The sequence below is a fragment of the Salmo trutta genome, chromosome 34 (assembly GCF_901001165.1).
Source record: "Salmo trutta chromosome 34, fSalTru1.1, whole genome shotgun sequence".
NCBI classification, from domain to species: Eukaryota; Metazoa; Chordata; class Actinopteri; order Salmoniformes; family Salmonidae; genus Salmo; species Salmo trutta.
In genome coordinates, this window is record NC_042990.1 from 250308 (window position 1) to 267988 (window position 17681).

The following is a 17681-nucleotide window of genomic DNA, read 5'->3' on the forward strand; positions in this document are numbered from 1 at the left end:
ATATTTAACATATCTGGTTTTATATACAAACTGTAGACACCAGTTTAGTGTCCCATTTAGAAATGAAAACAATCACATTTGTTCGTATGTGGCACCATTCCCTTGACAACTTATTTTTGTGGCATCGGCAATAAAAAAATAAATTGCACCAATACAATGATCTGATAGGACCTCTTTTCATCATGTGACGGGAAGTAAGGGCTCTTCGTCTGGAGCGAGAGACTATAGTCGGGAATCACAGATCCAGGTAAACAATCAAAATGTGCAATTGAGATTGAAAATACCGGTCCCACCAATTGTCCACAGTGACAATGATCAACCCATAAGATCATTTAATTGACAATAGTGCATGGTTATTCCCCAGTAACCCGTTATGAATGGATACAATGGCCTCCGCTAAAGGAAACCTCGCGCTGCTTGGGCTCATCGGCCAGCTAGCCTGGCTGAATATGATGAAGGGGAAGCCGAAAATAAACTCACAGCTGCAAGACGTTTGTGGTGTTAAATTATTCATCATTATGAAACCATTGCAGGTTATTCCATATGTAAGGCATCTCAAAAGCTGCATTTAATGTCCTCACTCAGTGAATTAAACTATTAAACAGATCAACGGAATTGCATTTCTTTCTTAGCTAGCTATTGTAAGCTAGCTATGTTGTAGCTTTTACCTAGCTAGTTGTTGACATAATCGTATACAACACGATCTGTCTGTTTCAGAAACGGTATTGTGTTCATGTTAGCTAGGCAACATAGCCCCCTACTCGCAATGTTTACTGTATGCAATACTTTGAGAAGCTGGCTAGTGATCTTAGTGTCGGCACAGTCGTAGCTACCACTGCTCGGGTCAAAGAAATCCTGCTCTGTTGTCCATCGACATGGTTCTGCTGCTAACTAGCTAGCTTGCTTAGGTATTAACTAGGTAGCTAGTTATATTTACTGAACAGGAACATGAAGGATTATATCCTTTTTATTTAAACTTTTGTATACATGATTTAGGTACAATGAGAAACACAGGATGTTATCGTGCCATCATGTCACTCATTCTCTGTCCACTTGGTGTACCTTGTCTTGCAGGATTAGGTCCCGGCATGGGGGACATGAAGACCCCAGATTTCGATGACCTGTTGGCAGCGTTTGACATTCCCGACATTGACGCTAAAGAGGCCATCCAGTCTGCTCCTGATGAGGCTGAGGGCCCACACGGGCCAGGCGGTGCTCCTCTGGGAAAGCCAGACGGTGGGGTTGGTGTAGGGCCGTCTCTGAGACCACCTAGCCCCCCAGACCCCCAGGCTGACACCCCTATTGTCAGCGTTATTGTAAAGAACCGTGTGCGACCCGACACCATCGATGGAGGGGATGGGGACACAGACCAGGACACTATGGACGGCATTGCTGGGGTCGCTGTGGGTCCACGGCTCGGTGCCTGTGCCCCAGGCATGGCGGAATCAGAACCACTCAACCACAATGGGTTTGGGGCCTCTGGTGTGACCCCGCCCCTAACCCAGGCTCATGCCCAATCTAATGGGGAGCCGTGGTCTGTGTGTACCCCCAAAACAGCTTCAGAGGGCGGAGGATGCGGTGCTGGATCAACTAAATCTGCCAAGCAGGTTGGCAATATATTCAACAGACTGAAGCCTCTCATGGTGCAGGGGTCGGGAGACCCTGTAGGGAAGGCAAGGAAGATGCAGCTTCTACAGCAGCAGCACTACCAGCAGCAGCAGCATACACAGCAAGAGACGGGCCAAGGAGGAGATGATGAGGGCAAAGCGTCGTTATCCTCCTCTTCATCAGTCGAGTCTGCTCCTCTTGTCCCAGGAGTGTCAGTTGGATTGTCCTCTCCTTTCTTCCCGCCTTCCAAGCCTTTGCTCCTGTCTGCGTCATCCGCCCTCTCCTCACACCCGCTGCACTCATCTCAGCCGTTTAACGGGGCACCTAAAGCCGGCCCGGCATTATTTAGTCCCCGAGACTCAGAGGAGGATGATTCAGATCCGGACCTAGGGCCCCCGCTGCTGATCCAGGAACCCCCTGACTCCCCCTCCCGCACCCCTCCCAAACTGGCACGTCGTTTTAGGTCCCCTGCTGTCATCTCTGACTCCACCCATCCCATGGCCTCATCGGCAGCTCACCCCAAACCAGGGGACACTCCCTCGGGCACTAGCGTGACCTCCTCAACTCCCCAGTCAGGCTCCACCAAGAGTCCACCACAGGAAGACAAACACCCAGAGCATGTTATAGAAGAGCGGGACTCGCCTGAAAGTCCTGAGCCAGAGATACCCAAATTGGCAGCACCAGTAACTGCCAAGAGGTGCTCCAGCCCTGCAGTAGCCTCCACACCGCCCCCCTCTGACCTTCAGGAGCCTAAGGAGGAGGAGGAAGAGATGGAGGTGGGGAATGGAATAGAGAAGGCTATGGATGGCAAGGCAGATTTTGTAAAGGAAGAGGGTGCAAGAACAGGAGAGGAGAAAATGGAGATGGATGATGGCAAGTCTAAACCTCCAACCACCGAAGGTGGCACCTCAATTCCAGGAGGGCCTGCGGCTCCTGCCCGGCCCCTCAAAGTGCGGATAAAGACCATCAAAACCTCCTCTGGTGGAATCACCAGAACTGTTACCAGGGTCGCACCCAAAGCAGGTGCTGCCGGAGCCAAGAGTTTGGACCCCAGCAAAGCTCATCAAGGGGGGCGCAAGGCCCCAGCCAACAGGTCCCGGAAGCCTGACACTCCCTCTGGTCGTATGGTAGCCTCCCAGCCGCAGAAAGTAAAGAGCCTCAACACACTACCTGTGTCTACACTAGCAGCCAGTAGCGCTATGCTAGTTGCTGCAACCAAGGCTCAGAACAAGATGGCTGCCTCCTCAGACAAAGCCATGGTATCTGCCACTGCTGTTAGCTTCACTAAATCTGCCACCCTGCCTGCCGCTCCCTCTGTCTCCTCTCCTAAGTTCTCAGTAGCCACTGGTGGGCTGTGCGTACGTCCTGTCAGTGCTAAAACAGCTAACGGAGGCACCACCAGCGTCCTAGCCGGCACTCACCAGCCAAACAAGCCTGCCTCCATCGTGAACAGTACGGGTGCCGTCATCTCCCGCAGTCAGTCTAGCCTGGTGGAGGCCTTCAACAAGATCCTCAACAGCAAGAACCTGCTGCCCAGTTATAAACCCGACCTCTCGGCTCTTCCGCCCCCAGAGTGGGGGCTTCCTCTGCCTGCCACGGGCTACCGCTGTCTGGAATGTGGCGACGCCTTCGCCCTGGAGCGCAGCCTGGCCCGTCACTACGACAGGCGCTCGCTGCGCATCGAGGTGACCTGCAACCACTGTGCCAAACGGCTGGCCTTCTTTAACAAATGCAGCCTGCTGCTCCACGCCAGGGAGCATAAGGAACGCGGGCTGGTCATGCAGTGCTCTCACCTCGTCATGAGGCCCGTCAACGTGGAGCAGATGATTGGCCAGCAGGACACCGCACCCATTGGTAAGGCGTGTCTTTCAGAATAGTTTTTAGTGACAGTGGCTACGTCTCGTATGGCTCTGGACAAAAGTAGTGCAAAAAAGTAAAAGCCATTTATGACGCATACAATGTGGCTTCACAAATAATGCTTTATTTCTGTCAGGATGTGGTCAGTAAGTTCAATTCACCTCCATCTTCTTTGTGTTCTTGCTTTGCTTTGTTGACAAGGCATGCTCTCCCCTTCTTCAATCTCCTTTCCTCCCCCAGTCTCCTCCCCCACGTCCGGAGTCCCCGCCGTATCGTCCAGCTCCAGCCCACTGAAGGACACACGGTCTCCCTCCTCTGCACAGCCAAGACCGGTCCGCCGCGCGGTCCAGAGCCCCCAGGCACTGATGCCCCTCCCCTGCAAGAAGGGCGAGGTGCTGCAGTACCACAACTTCAAGTGTCCCGAGTGCCAGGCCCAGTTCTCTGGAAAGGCCGAGCTGGTCGCCCACTTCCAGCAGATCAGAGCTACCCCCAACTCGGTGAGTCCTTTTGATATAGAGCCTGAAGTATGGGTGTGCATTACTTACAGGCTGGTAACGAACTACTAGTGTCAAGCTTAGTCATGTATAATGACTGAATGAGTATTGACTAAGGTAAAGCAGGCCATTAAACATATTAAAGCGGTTTCCCTTGTCCTGGGCTAAGAAACACTTTCAATGGAGAACCTCCACTTAACATGCCCTTTAGTCCAGGATTAGGCTTAATCTGTGTTTGGGAAACCACTTTAATATGTTTAATGGCCTGCTTTACTTTATGTATTAGTCAATACTATTACATAATACTAGTGTTTACTATGAAAACAAGTCATTTGTTATGCCTCAAAATGCTTTTATTAACTCCCCCTTCCAAGACATGTGGGTGATGACTGTCTTATTACGCAATACTAATTTTAGTAGAAGTTCTGCAGTATTAGTAGTAGTGTATTCATAGTGTTATGCCGTAGTCAACTTTTATACCTTTTCTCCCCCTCTATCCTCCCTATCCAAACCTGTACGCTGTGCTCCACTCCCATGATGCTGCTAATGTTTACTATGAAAACGAATTATGATTAATGCCTCTGTGTGTACTAAATGTCAATTGTTAAACCTGTTCCCTCTCATCTTCCTGCCCAGACCTGTACCCTGTGTTCCCCTCCCATGATGCTGCCTAACTGGTGCAGTGTGTCGGCTCACCAGAGGATTCATAAGCACCGGGCACCCCACGTCTGTCCAGAGTGTGGGGGCATCGCCCGGCAGGCCAGCTTCCAGACCCATCTGGAGGAGGCCTGTCTGCACTTCGCCCGCCGCATCGGATACAGGTGAAGAGATGGTGTCTGCACTGATAAGTCAGCAACAAATGTAATAGGTCTGCACACGAAGGATGTTGCAAAAAGTATCTTCACTAGCTTATACGGATGTTTCGGCTTAGCAGCCTTTTTCAGTGTGTAAGTAATCTGCACTGATATGCAAACGTGCTACAAATACATGCATGTCTACATTCCACAAACTACTGCTTAGATGCAGCATTGTCAGGTGGCTGTATGAGACAGAGATAACTACAATAATCAAATACAAATGTGCCTCTCACGCACAGATAACATTCTTTGTGAAAAGACACTTTTGTGGTTGAAGATTCTTGCCGTAGTTACATGACAATCAAGCCACCCAATTGTCAATGGACACTACATTAGCATCATTGACAACAGCGACTAAATCTATGTGTTTAACATTTTGTTTTTGTTCATATGCGTTCCCCCAGGTGCTCCAGTTGCCAGGTGGTCTTCGGGGGTCTGAACTCCATCAAGTCCCACATCCAGACGGCCCACTGCGAGGTGTTCCACAAGTGCCCCAGCTGTCCCATGGCCTTCAAGTCTGCCCCTAGTGCACAGGGGCACATCAGCACCCAGCACCCCACCCTCACCGGGGGACAGGCCAAGTAAGTACCCCACAGTTACTGAACCATGTTATGTCTCTTTAGGTTTAGAGCAGTGTTTTCTAATCCTGGTCCTGAGGACCCAGAGGGGTGCATGTTTTTGTCCTAGTGCTCTGGCACTAACACACTTAATTCAACTGTGTTCAGGTGTACTAAAACATAAATGTGCATATTTTGGGTCCCCAAGACCAGGATTGGGAAATACTATTTTAAAGCACATCTCGTCTCAGTTTTTGTCCAAATTTGAGCCCTGATAAAAACGCTACATTCACGCCACTATTTCCCTCTTTCTCTGTATTTGCAGAATGATCTACAAGTGTGTGATGTGCGATACAGTTTTTACCCAGAAACCGTTACTGTACATGCATTTCGACACCCACCTGGCCAAGCAGAAAGTGCATGTGTTCAAGTGTCCTGACTGCACCAAACTCTACGCGCAGAAAGGTTCCATGATGGAACACATAAAGGTTTCTTTAGTTACATTCTAACTCACAGGGAAACATATGATTGCAGTAAAGGAAAGTGATATGTTAGTTGTTCAATCCCCTGATGGTAAATGGTAATTAATATTCGCTCATTTGACAGTGTTGTCTTTCATTCTCACTTCTCTCTTGTCTGATTGGTCATTCCTCTCACTTCCTCTAATACTGTTGTCCAGACTGCTCACAGAGGGCTGTCAGTCAAACAGGAGGGACAATCCGATGCCACCGCCCCTGCCACAGCCCCCACCAACCCCTCCACCCCCTCCCCCCCCAAATCTAAGCCCTCTGAAAAAACAGACAACTCAGATGGAGAGGACTGGGGCCGAGACCAAGAAGAAGAGGAGGAGGAGGAAGGAGAGGAAGAGGGGGATGAGGACTATGAGAAACCTGAGAATCAGTCTAGTTCTATGGAGGCAGGCAGCCATCGTGGGACCCCCTCAGAATGGAGCTGCCAGCAATGTCAGAAGAGCTTCACACAGAGCGACGACTACATCTCTCACATGAAAACAGAGCACGGAAAGGTAAGGCCATACAAATGTAATTAATTGTAAAAAAGAGAAGAAAAAAAATCATTCATTTGATTCATGTCAATCTCTTTTATTAAACAATTATTTTGGACAAATTTAATGATTCGCTTCGCTATTGTAGTAGTTGGGATTCGGTAAGAGCTCAGTGAATTGAATCACGGGAATCAAAATAACAATTTGTGAATCGCAAAAATGAAAAGGGATTTTTTTAGTAGCCCTCCTTTTGGATTATGTTGCTGTTAAACTTGTTTTGTAGATACTTTAAGTTGATTTGGGTATTGCAACTAAATAGATGCTAGTCAGCATGCAGTGAACACTTCTAAAGTAAGATAAATCTGACTAACCTAGAATAGGTACATTTCCTGAAGACAGGGTGTGCTTGCTTCAGCTGTCTAAAAATATTTGTAGGATTACGATAGTGGGAGATGTGTTAAATGTAGAATTCTAGCTAAATAAAAGCTGAAGCAGTTCAATATAGTACAAATAAGTCTGATTACTTTAGTAGAATGCTGAGTGTACAAAACATTAGGAGCACTTGCACTTTCCATTACATAGACTGACCAGGTGAATCCAGGTGAAAGCTATGATCCCTTATTGATGTCACCTGTTAAATACACTTAAATCAGTGTAGATGAAGGGGAGGAGACAGGTTAAATAATAATTTTCAAGCCTTAAGACAATTGAGACATGGATTGTGTACAGTATGTGTGCCATTCAGAGGGTGAATAGGTCAAAACAAAAGTTGTAAGTGCCTTTGAATGGGGTATGGTATTTGGTGCCAGGCGAACTGGCAACGCTGCTGGGTAATTTCACGCTCAACAGTTTCCGTGTGTATCAAGAATGGTCCACCACCCAAAGGACATCCAGCCAACTTGACACAACTGTGGGAAGCATTGGAGTCAACATGAACCAGCATCCCTGTGGAATGCTTTAGACACCTTGAGTCCATGCTCCGATGAATTGAGGCTGTTCAGAGGGCAAAAGGGGGTGCAGCTCAATATTAGGAAGGTGCTCCTAATGTTTTGTACACTGAGTGTATATTATCAATTAGGAAAAATGGCTGTGACTAATTCAGCTGGGACAGGCTTTCAGTGATGCTATCCAACACCTGACACCAATGTAGTTAATTAGGAGGGTACCCTGACTGGGACTCAAACCTTGGTCCCTGTGACTCACTACAAAACCATTATACCAAAAGGCTAAAATCGCTTGCTGAGGTCACTAGGTGTTTGTACCAAGGTTGTTAAGTATTTTTACGACTTCTTGATTTGTTTTTATTTTCTTCGCTCGCTTGCCTCACTTTTCCGGCGGAAAAAAATCTGTTATACAGTAAATGAAATTTGTATGGCCGAAGTGTAATGTCAGTGTCTGTGTACACACAGGGAGATTACGAAAGGACTCTCTTATTTCCTTGTGTATCTGCCTCTGTAGGCTATGAAGAAGTTCCTGTGTCGTGTGTGTGAGAGCTCCTTCTGCACCTCTTCCAGCCTGCGGCGCCATGTACGCGTAATCCACGAGGGCAACAAGAGAGTCTTTCACTGCCAGTGAGTGAACCCCATACTCACCTATACATCCACAAAAGCACCATATTTGGTTCCCTGTAGCTCAGATGGTAAAGCATGGATAGTGGGTTCAATTCATGGGACCACCCATACATTCTGCTAAATGGCATATATTATATTTGAAAATGTCTTTAAGAGTGGATGGGACAAGACAATTAGCAGGGACATTTAGAATGTTATGTTCAGTCTAATATCAGCCCACCTAGGTAAAGTGTACAGCATCCTCAGAGCCTGTGTATACTTGTGTGTTTGCAGATATTGCACTGAGGACAAGCGGACCTTCAGCAGTCGGCTCATACTGGAGAAGCATATCCAGGTCCATCATCACGGGGTCAGATCCACTGATGGACAGGTCAGTTAGAATCCATTCTTCTTTCCATTACTTGGTGGGGGTACATTTCAGTCTCAGTCATAATTGGACAACTGTACTCTTGTTTCCTGTGTGCTCTCTGCAACTTTGGTCTGTAATGTTACCCAGGATCTGAATATGTTAAACCAAAAATCAAGATAATGCTTTTTGAACGTTCTCGCCCCTCTGTCCCCCTGCAGGGCCCTCAGACCAGGAAGCGTTCAGCACCGGGTAAGGGGCCAGGCAGCTCGTCTGAAGCTGACGGGGAGGGGGGGCCACCAGGGGACGAGGAAGGGGGTGGCACGGACAGCGGAGACGCCACAGAGGAGGGGGGCAGTCCCGTGAAGAGAACTCGAGCGTCAGCGCCTCCCGAGCCCGTGGAAGCAGACAACGCATGCCACTGCGTTCCATGCGGCTTTGCCACAGAGGACGCCGCCGAGTTCCAGCGCCACATCCCGCAGCATCGCGCCGATGCCGCCTCCTTCCAGTGCCTGCAGTGTGGCGTATGCTTCGCCTCTGCCGGCTCCCTGGGACGCCACCGTTTCATCACTCACCGCGTGAGAGACCCCCAGGGGGAGTCCGATCGCAGGCCGCCGCGCACACCTTCCTCCCCGGACGGCTCACCCTCCTCCCCCCTGGAGGGAGAGGACGGGAAGGGGAGTATGAGCTGCAGGGTGTGCAGGCGGCGCTTCAACAGGGCCTCCGACCTTAACACCCACTTGAGGACCCACGGCATGGCCTTCATCACCGCCCACAAGACGGACAAGCCCCAGTAGGTTGAAGCTGCCCCTAGATGCTGATCCTGGGTCAGTTTTGCATTTCCCCCACTAATTGTTAAGGTTAGGATTGGGGGAGAGGAAGCTGATCCTAGATCTGTAACTCTGGGAAACTTCACCCCAGAGCCGGACAAGCCCCAGTATGGGGAGGAGGGGTGAGGCCTCGGAGTGACGGACAGGCCTGGGAGATGAGGGGTTTTGACTTGGAATCATTCTTGGGTAGCTGAATTTGGATGGATAGACCCAGATCTACTTCTGTGCTGTTTTGAGCCAACTGAGCTCTGTTTCTTTGTCACTAACTGTGCAGTTATACTCGCATGCTGAGCATCATACTGAGCAGTGGACTGGACACGCATGGGGATGGGAGTTCAGAGGGTCAAGACCACCTGATCATAGCATTTAAATCAGCCATATGTGTCCATCAACTTTTAGATTACTTTTTATTTTTCTGCCTTTAAATATTATTGTGTCTCTGTATCTTCATGTGAACCATACTATATTTTCTACATGTGTTTCCTTCTGTATTGTATTTCTATCAGTTGTACTGATATTCTTGTCTTTTTTTCACATTTGTCCATGTCTTTCTTACTAATTTCCTTATCCGTGCCATGTGTCTTGAAAGGTATTCTGTCTTGCATTGTCAAACTCACATCCACACAGATTCACTGTACAAAGAAAGCACTCCTTTGGTTGGTCCTAGATCAGTTTCTATGGGTCCATCACTTTAGTGAGAGCTGGATAAAACTGTTCTCAAATCAGTAACCTTAGAGGTATCTGAAACAAAAAGGGAGTATTTGAAGATTTTTAAACACTGATTAAGTAGTAATAACATTGTTCTATTTATTTATATGAAACACATTATTGTTGTTGTTTGTAGGAGTCATTTGCCACCAATCTTATATCAAGATTAAATGGTAAAAGTAGTTTGAAATGGATGCCACAGACAGTGAAAGGTGAGATTTATATCTGTGTTCCATACACATTTCTGTAGGAGACGAGGTTACATAGATTATTGTAACCCGTTTTATTTTGAGTGGTACATTGTGTCGTCAAAATTGTAGCTAGGACGAGAGATTTTACCTGTGGTGCATGTTGCACTGTAAATACATATACACTAAAAGAAAGCTTTTGGGTTTTAATTCTTATGAAAATGTGAATTTAAGTATAGTATTTGTACTCGTAACAATTGTATTTTTTTTTTACAAATTAGATTTTTTTTAATGGAAAGTAGCTAGCTATATTGTCACTCGCAATTAAGCAGAGGGAAAGTGTGAGTGGCTGTATTGTGTTTTTTTTAAATGTATTTTTCTCCCCAATTTCGTGGTATCCAATTGGTAGTAGTTACAGTCTTGTCTCATCGCTGCAACTCCTGTACGGACTCGGGAGAGGCGAAGGTCGAGAGCCATGCGTCCTCCGAAACACAACCTTGACACAATGCCCATCCAACCCGGAAGCCAGCCGCACCAATGTGTCGGAGGAAACACCGTACGTACACCTGGGGACCGTGTCAGGGCGCGCGGCCCGCCACAGGAGTCACTAGTGCGCGATGAGACAAGGATATCCCTGCTGACGCTGGGCCAATTGTGCGCCGCCCCATGGGCCTCCCGGTCGCGGCCAGCTGCGACAGAGCCTGGACTCGAACCCAGAATCTCTAGTGGCACAGCGATGCAGTGCCTTGCGCCACTCGGGAGGCCCTGTATTGTGTTTTGATGTGTACGAACATTTATCTCTTTGGTATGATTGTTTTCTAACTGCTGTACCCCACTTATGTATCTGTCTCAAAAACCTCGTCACGTGAAGAAAGACTTTTTGAAAATTTTGCCCGATATTTATATTAGAGAAATAATGATTCCACAAGCTTCAGTTTATTATTTTCCATTATGACTGTAGTCTGCTTGCTGAATTCCCATACAGTTTTTGTGCCGTTTCAAAATAAATGTGTAAAGGAGAACTTTACTTCTGTCCAGTCTTTGAATAAGCGTTATAGAACTGTTTAGAGTATGGCATGAAATATTTAATTTAGTCAAGTTTACATTATGTACATCATTCCTCTGTTCATAATCTTGACACAAACATTACTACCTTTGCAAGACACTAATCTTATACTAGTCTTTTGGGATATAACTGTTCAAAATCCCAAATGCCACTATTGGATTCTCCCCTTTCACATGATGGTCCCATTAAGTCTGTTTTCTTTTCTGGATGTACCCCCTCCAGCTCCACTATAGTACTACTTCATTTGTTTTTTGGGGTATCTTTACTATTTATATTTGACAACTTTTACTTCACTACATTCCTAAAGAAAAGCATGTACTTTTTACTCCATAGATTTTCCCCGACACCCAAAAGTACTCGTTACATTTCAAATGCTTAACAGGATAGGACAATTGTCCAATTCATGCACTTATCAAGAGAACATCTGGTAATTCCTACTGCCTCTGATCTGACGGACTCACTAAACATATACGTAATTTGTAAATTATGTCTGAGTGTTGGAGTGTACCGCTGGCTATCCTTAAATAATTAAAAAGAAAATGGTTCTGTCTGGTTTGCTTAACCTGTTTGGGATAGGGGGCAGTATTTTCACGGCCGGATAAAAAATGTATCCGATTTAATCTGGTCACTACTCCTGCCCAGAAACTAGAATATGCATATAATTTGTAGATTTGGATGGAAAACACTAAAGTTTCTAAAAATGATTGAATGGTGTCTGTGAGTATAACAGAACTCATATGGCAGGCCAAAACCTGAGAAGATTCCATACAGGAAGTGCCCTGTCTGACAATTTATTGTCCTTCTGTAGCCTCTCTATCGAAAATACAGCATCTGTGCTGTAACGTGACATTTTCTAAGGCTTCCATTGGCTCTCAGAAGGCGCCAGAAAGTGGAATGAGATAGCCCAGAGACTGCAGACAAGTACAGCAGCTCTGTTTGTTACTGGCCTGCCTGGGGACAGTGACACTGGAGATGTGCGTCCACGAGACTACTCAATTTTTTTCTTTCAGTCTTTGAATGAATACAACGTCGCCCGGTTGGAATATTATCGCTATTTTACGAGAAAAATAGCATAAAAATTGATTTTAAACAGCGTTTGACACGCTTCTAAGTACGGTAATGGAATATTTTGAATTTTTTTGTCATGAAATGCGCTCGCGCGTCACTCTTCGGATAGTGACCTCAATGTACGGACAAAATGGAGCTATTCGAATATAACTATGGATTATTTGGAACCAAAACAACTGTTGTTGAAGTAGAAGTCCTGGGAGTGCATTCTGACGAAGAACAGCAAAGGTAATCCAATTTTAGTGAGCACCAAACTTGGTGGGTGTCAAATTAGCTAGCCTGTGATGGCCGAGCTATCTACTCAGAATATTGCAAAATGTGCTTTCGCCGAAAAGCTATTTTAAAATCTGACACCGCGATTGCATAAAGGAGTTCTGTATCTATAATTCTTAAAATAATTGTTATGTTTTTTGTGAACGTTTATCGTGAGTAATTTAGTAAATTCACCGCAAGTTTGCGGTGGGTATGCTAGTTCTGAACATCACATGCTAATGTAAAAAGCTGTTTTTTTATATAAATATGAACTTGATTGAACAAAACATGCATGTATTGTATAACATAATGTCCTAGGAGTGTCATCTGATGAAGATCATCAAAGGTTAGTGCTGCATTTAGCTGTGGTTTTGGTTTTTGTGACATATATGCTTGCTTGGAAAATGGCTGTGTGATTATTTTTGGCAGGGTACTCTCCTGACATAATCTAATGTTTTGCTTTCGCTGTAAAGCCTTTTTGAAATCGGACAATGTGGTTAGATTAACAAGAGTCTTATCTTTAAAATGGTGTGAAATAGTTGATTGTTTGAGAAAATTGAATTGTGGTATTTTAGTTGGTTTTGTATTTCGCGCCGTGCGATGCCATTGGCTGTTGGCTACGGCGTTCCGCTAGCAGAACGGCTGTCCTTAAGAAGTTAACATAAGGAATGTGAAATGATTTATACTTTTGATACTCAGCTATTACATTTACTTTTGATACTTAAAGTATATTTAAAACCAAATACATTTAGACTTTTATTCAAGTATTATTTTACTTGGTAATTTTCACATTCGAGAGATTTTCTATTAAGGCATCTTTACTCAATTATGGCAATTGGGTACTTTTTCCACTACTAGATTCTAGTATTGTAGATTTTGATATTCTGCATTTTGTCCTTATTCCCTTACCATAGTAATGCAGGCCAACGGTGGCAGCAGCCATAAAGGTAGTATCTGGAAGAAGTATGTAGAAGAAGACAGAAAGGTAGGCGTCCAAGGATGCCTGCCCAGAAAGCAGAGGCTGAGAGACACTGCAGGGTTCAGGTGAGCACCTTTGAGAGAACAATACAACCACTATTTGAGCATGTATTAATTATTTTGTCATCCACATCTACAGTGCATTCAGAAAGTATTCCGACCCCTTGATTTTTTCTACATTTTGTTACACGACAGCCTTATTCTATACCCTATAATGGCAAAGCGAACAGGTTTTTAGATTTTTTTGGGCAAATTTATAAAACAAAAAAACTATACAGACACTTTGCTATGAGACTAAACATTTTGCTCAGGTGCATACTGTTTCCTTTGATCATCCTTGAGATGTTCAAACACAGTGCCCACAAAGCTCATCACTAAGCTAAGGACCCTGGGACTAAACACTTCCCTCTGCAACTGGATCCTGGACTTCCTGACAGACAAACCCCAAACAGCAAGCAATGCAGGTGTAGAAGCACGGTGGCTAGGAAAAACTCCCTAGAAAGGGCAGAACCTAGGAAGAAACCTAGAGAGGAAGCAGGCTATGAGGGGTGGCCAGTCCTCTTCTGGCTGTGCCAGATGGAGAAAACAGAACATGGCCAAGATGTTCAAATGTTCATAGATGACCAGCAGGGTCAAATAATAATAATAATCACAGTGGTTGTCGAGGGTGCAACAGGTCAGCACCTCAGGAGTAAATGTCAGTTGGCTTTTCATAGCCATTCATTCAGAGTATCTCTCCCGCTCCTGCTGTCTCTAGAGAGTTGAAAACAGCAGGTCTGGGACAGGTCAGGGTTCCATAGCCGCAGGCAGAAGAGTTGAAACTGGAGCAGCAGCACGGCCAGGTGGACTGGGGACAGCAAGGAGTCATCAGGCCAGGTAGTCCTAAGGCATGGTCTAGGGCTCAGGTCCTCCGAGAGAGAGAAAGAGAGAATTAGAGAGAGCATATTTAAATTCACACAGGACACCGGATAAGACAGGAGAGATATAACAGACTGACCCTAGCTCCCCGACACAAACTACTGAAGCATAAATACTGGAGGCTGAGACAGGAGGGGTCGAGAGACACTGTGGCCCCATCCGACCATACCCTGGGACAGGGCCAACCAGGCAGGATATAACCCCACCCACTTTGCCAAAGCACAGCCCCCACACCACTAGAGGGATAACTTTAACCACCAACTTACCATCCTGAGACAAGGCCAAGTATAGCCCACAAAGATCTCCGCCACGGCACCACCCAAGGGCAGGCGGACAGGAAGATCCCGGACAGGAAGATCACGTCATTGACTCAACCCACTTAAGTGACGCACCCCTCCTAGGGACGGCATGGAAGATCACCAGTAAACCAGTGACTCAGCCACTGTAATAGGATTAGAGGCAGAGAATCCCAGTGGAGATTGGGGAACCGGCCAGACAAAGACAGCAAGGGTGGTTCGTTGCTCCAGTGTCTTTCCATTCACACCTTCACACTCCTGGGCCAGACTGCACGCAATCATAGGACCTACTGAAGAGATGAGTCTTCAATAAAGACTTAAAGGTTGGAGACAGAGTCTGCGTCTCTCACATGGGTAGGCAGACCATTCCATTAAAATGGAGCCCTATAGGAGAAAGCCTCCAGCTGTTTGCTTAGATATTCTAGGGACAGTAAGGAGGCCTGCGTCTTGTGATCGTAGCTTACGTGTAGGTATGTACGGCAGGACCAAATCGGAAAGATAGGTAGGAGCAAGCCCATGTAATGCTTTGTAGGTTAGCAGTAAAATCTTGAAATCAGCCCTTGCCTTAACAGGAAGTCAGTGTAGAGAGGCCAGCACTGGAGTAATATGATCAAATGTGTTGGTTCTAGTCAAGATTCTAGCAGGCGTGTTTAGCACTAACTGAAGTTTATTTAGTGCTTTATCCGTGTAACCGGAAAGTAGAGCATTGCAGTAGTCTAACCTAGAAGTGACAAAAGCATAGATACATTTTTCTACATCTTTGGACAGAAAGTTTCTGATTTTTGCAATGTTACGTAGATGGGAAAAAAGCTGTCCTTGAAACAGTCTTGATATGTTCGTCAAAAGAGAGATCAGGGTCCAGAGTAACGCAGAGGTCCTTCACAGTTTTATTTGAGACGACTGTACAACAATCAAGATTAATTGTCAGATTCAACAGAAGATCTCTTTGTTTCTTGGGACCTAGAACAAGCATCTCTGTTTTGTCTGAGTTTAACTTACATCTAGACGTTCCGCTAGCGGAACACCTGCTCCAATATCCAATGATGGGCGTGGCGCGAAATACAAAGTCCTCTAAAATCCGAAAACTTCAATTTTTCAAACATATGACTATTTTACAGCATTTTAAAGACAAGACTCTCGTTAATCTAACCACACTGTCCGATTTCAAAAAGGCTTTACAGCGAAAGCAAAACATTAGATTATGTCAGCAGAGTACCCAGCCAGAAATAATCAGACACCCATTTTTCAAGCTAGCATATAATGTCACAAAAAACAAAACCACAGCTAAATGCAGCACTAACCTTTAATGATCTTCATCAGATGACAACCCTAGGACATTATGTTATACAATGCATGCATGTTTTGTTTAATCAAGTTCATATTTATAACAAAAAACAGTTTTTTACATTAGCATGTGACGTTCAGAACTAGCATACCCCCCGCAAACATCCGGTGAATTTACTAAATTACTCACGATAAACGTTCACAAAAAGCATAACAATTATTTTAAGAATTATAGATACAGAACTCCTCTATGCACTCGATATGTCCGATTTTAAAATAGCTTTTCGGTGAAAGCACATTTTACAATATTCTCAGTAGATAGCCCAGCCATCACGGCTAGCCATTTAGACACCGACCAAGTTTAGCCCTGACCAAACTCCGATTTACTATTACAAAAGTTTGATTACCTTTGTTGTCTTCGTCAGAATGCACTCCCAGGACGGCTATTTCAATAACAAATGTTGGTTTGGTCCAAAATAATCCATCGTTATATCCAAATAGCGGCGTTTTGTTTGTGCGTTCAAGACACTATCCGAAGTGTAAATAAGGGTCACGAGCATGGCGCAATTCGTGACAAAAGATTTCTAAATATTTCATTACCGTACATCGAAGCATGTCAACCGCTGTTGAAAATCAATTTTTATGCCATTTTTCTCGTAAAAAAGCGATAATATTCCGACCGGGAATCTGCGTTTAGGTAAACAGACGAAAGAAAACAAAGCATGGGGTCGACGCGGGCACGCGCCTGAGTCTCACAGTACTGTAACCAGCCACTACCCAAACGCGCTACTTTTTTTCAACCAGAGCCTGCAAAGCCACGATTCAGCTTTTTGCCACCTTCTGAGATCCCATGGGAGCCGTAGGAAGTGTCACGTAACAGCAGAGATCCTCTGTAATGGATAGAGATAATCAAGAAGGGCAAGAAATTGTCAGACAGGGCACTTCCTGCATGGAATCTTCTCAGGTTTTGGCCTGCCAAATGAGTTCTGTTATACTCACAGACACCATTCAAACAGTTTTAGAAACTTTGGAGTGTTTTCTAATAATTATATGCATATTCTAGTTTCTGGGCAGGAGTAATAATCAGATTAAATCGGGTACGTTTTTTATCCGGCTGTGAAAATACTGCCCCCTAGCCATAACAGGTTAAAAGTAGAACATTTGCAGCCATCCACTTCCTTATGTCTGAAACACAGGCTTCCAGGGGAGGGCAATTTTGGAGCTTCACCATGTTTCATCGAAATGTACAGCTGTGCGTCATCCGCATAGCAGTGAAAGTTAACATTATGTTTCCGAATGACATCACCAAGAGGTGAAAACAATAGTGGTCCTAAAACGGAACCTTGAGGAACACCGTAATTTACAGTTGATTTGTCAGAGGACAAACCATCCACAGAGAAACTGATGTCTTTCCGACAGATAAGATCTAAACCAGGCCAGAACTTGTCAGTGTAGACTAATTTGGGTTTCCAATCTCTCCAAAAGAATGTGGTGATCGATGGTATCAAAAGCAGCACTAAGGTCTAGCAGCACTAAGGTCTAGGAGCACGAGGACAGATGCAGAGCCTCGGTCTGACGCCATTAAAAGGTCATTTTACCACCCTTAACCAGTGTAGTCTCAGTGCTATGATGGGGTCTAAAACCAGACTGAAGCGTTTCGTATACATTGTTTGTCTTCAGGAAGTCAGTGAGTTGCTGCGTAACAGCTTTTCAATTTGTTTTGAGAGGAATGGGAGATTCGATATGGGCCGATAGTTTTTTATATTTTCTGGGTCAAGGTTTGGCTTTTTCAAGAGAGGC

The 17681-nt window shown here is 45.3% G+C and overlaps 1 protein-coding gene across 2 annotated transcripts; it reads left to right on the top strand.

The window, feature by feature from the left end:
- Positions 1-68: 68 nt before the first annotated feature.
- On the top strand, positions 69-11046 carry znf687b (zinc finger protein 687b). Of its 2 annotated transcripts, none has more exons than XM_029731185.1 (10): positions 69-247; positions 1075-3462; positions 3667-3962; positions 4596-4780; positions 5221-5397; positions 5699-5861; positions 6053-6397; positions 7835-7947; positions 8221-8317; positions 8515-11046. In XM_029731185.1, exons 2-10 carry the CDS (start codon positions 1089-1091, stop codon positions 9088-9090), a joined length of 4326 nt encoding a protein of 1441 aa, XP_029587045.1. In that variant the 5' UTR covers positions 69-247; positions 1075-1088; the 3' UTR covers positions 9091-11046. The 2 variants fall into 2 exon arrangements, with proteins under 2 accessions (XP_029587045.1, XP_029587046.1); XM_029731186.1 differs by having other exon boundaries at positions 3706-3962.
- The last annotated feature ends 6635 nt before the right edge of the window (positions 11047-17681 follow it).

Excerpts from the sequence above, each read along its gene's own strand:
- znf687b (XM_029731185.1), top strand. The coding sequence starts at position 1,089 with ATGGGGGACATGAAGACCCCAGATTTCGATGACCTGTTGGCAGCGTTT. Across the intron at positions 4,781-5,220 it reads GCCCGCCGCATCGGATACAG|GTGCTCCAGTTGCCAGGTGG; the intron begins GTGAAGAGATGG and ends GCGTTCCCCCAG. Across the intron at positions 6,398-7,834 it reads TGAAAACAGAGCACGGAAAG|GCTATGAAGAAGTTCCTGTG; the intron begins GTAAGGCCATAC and ends CTGCCTCTGTAG.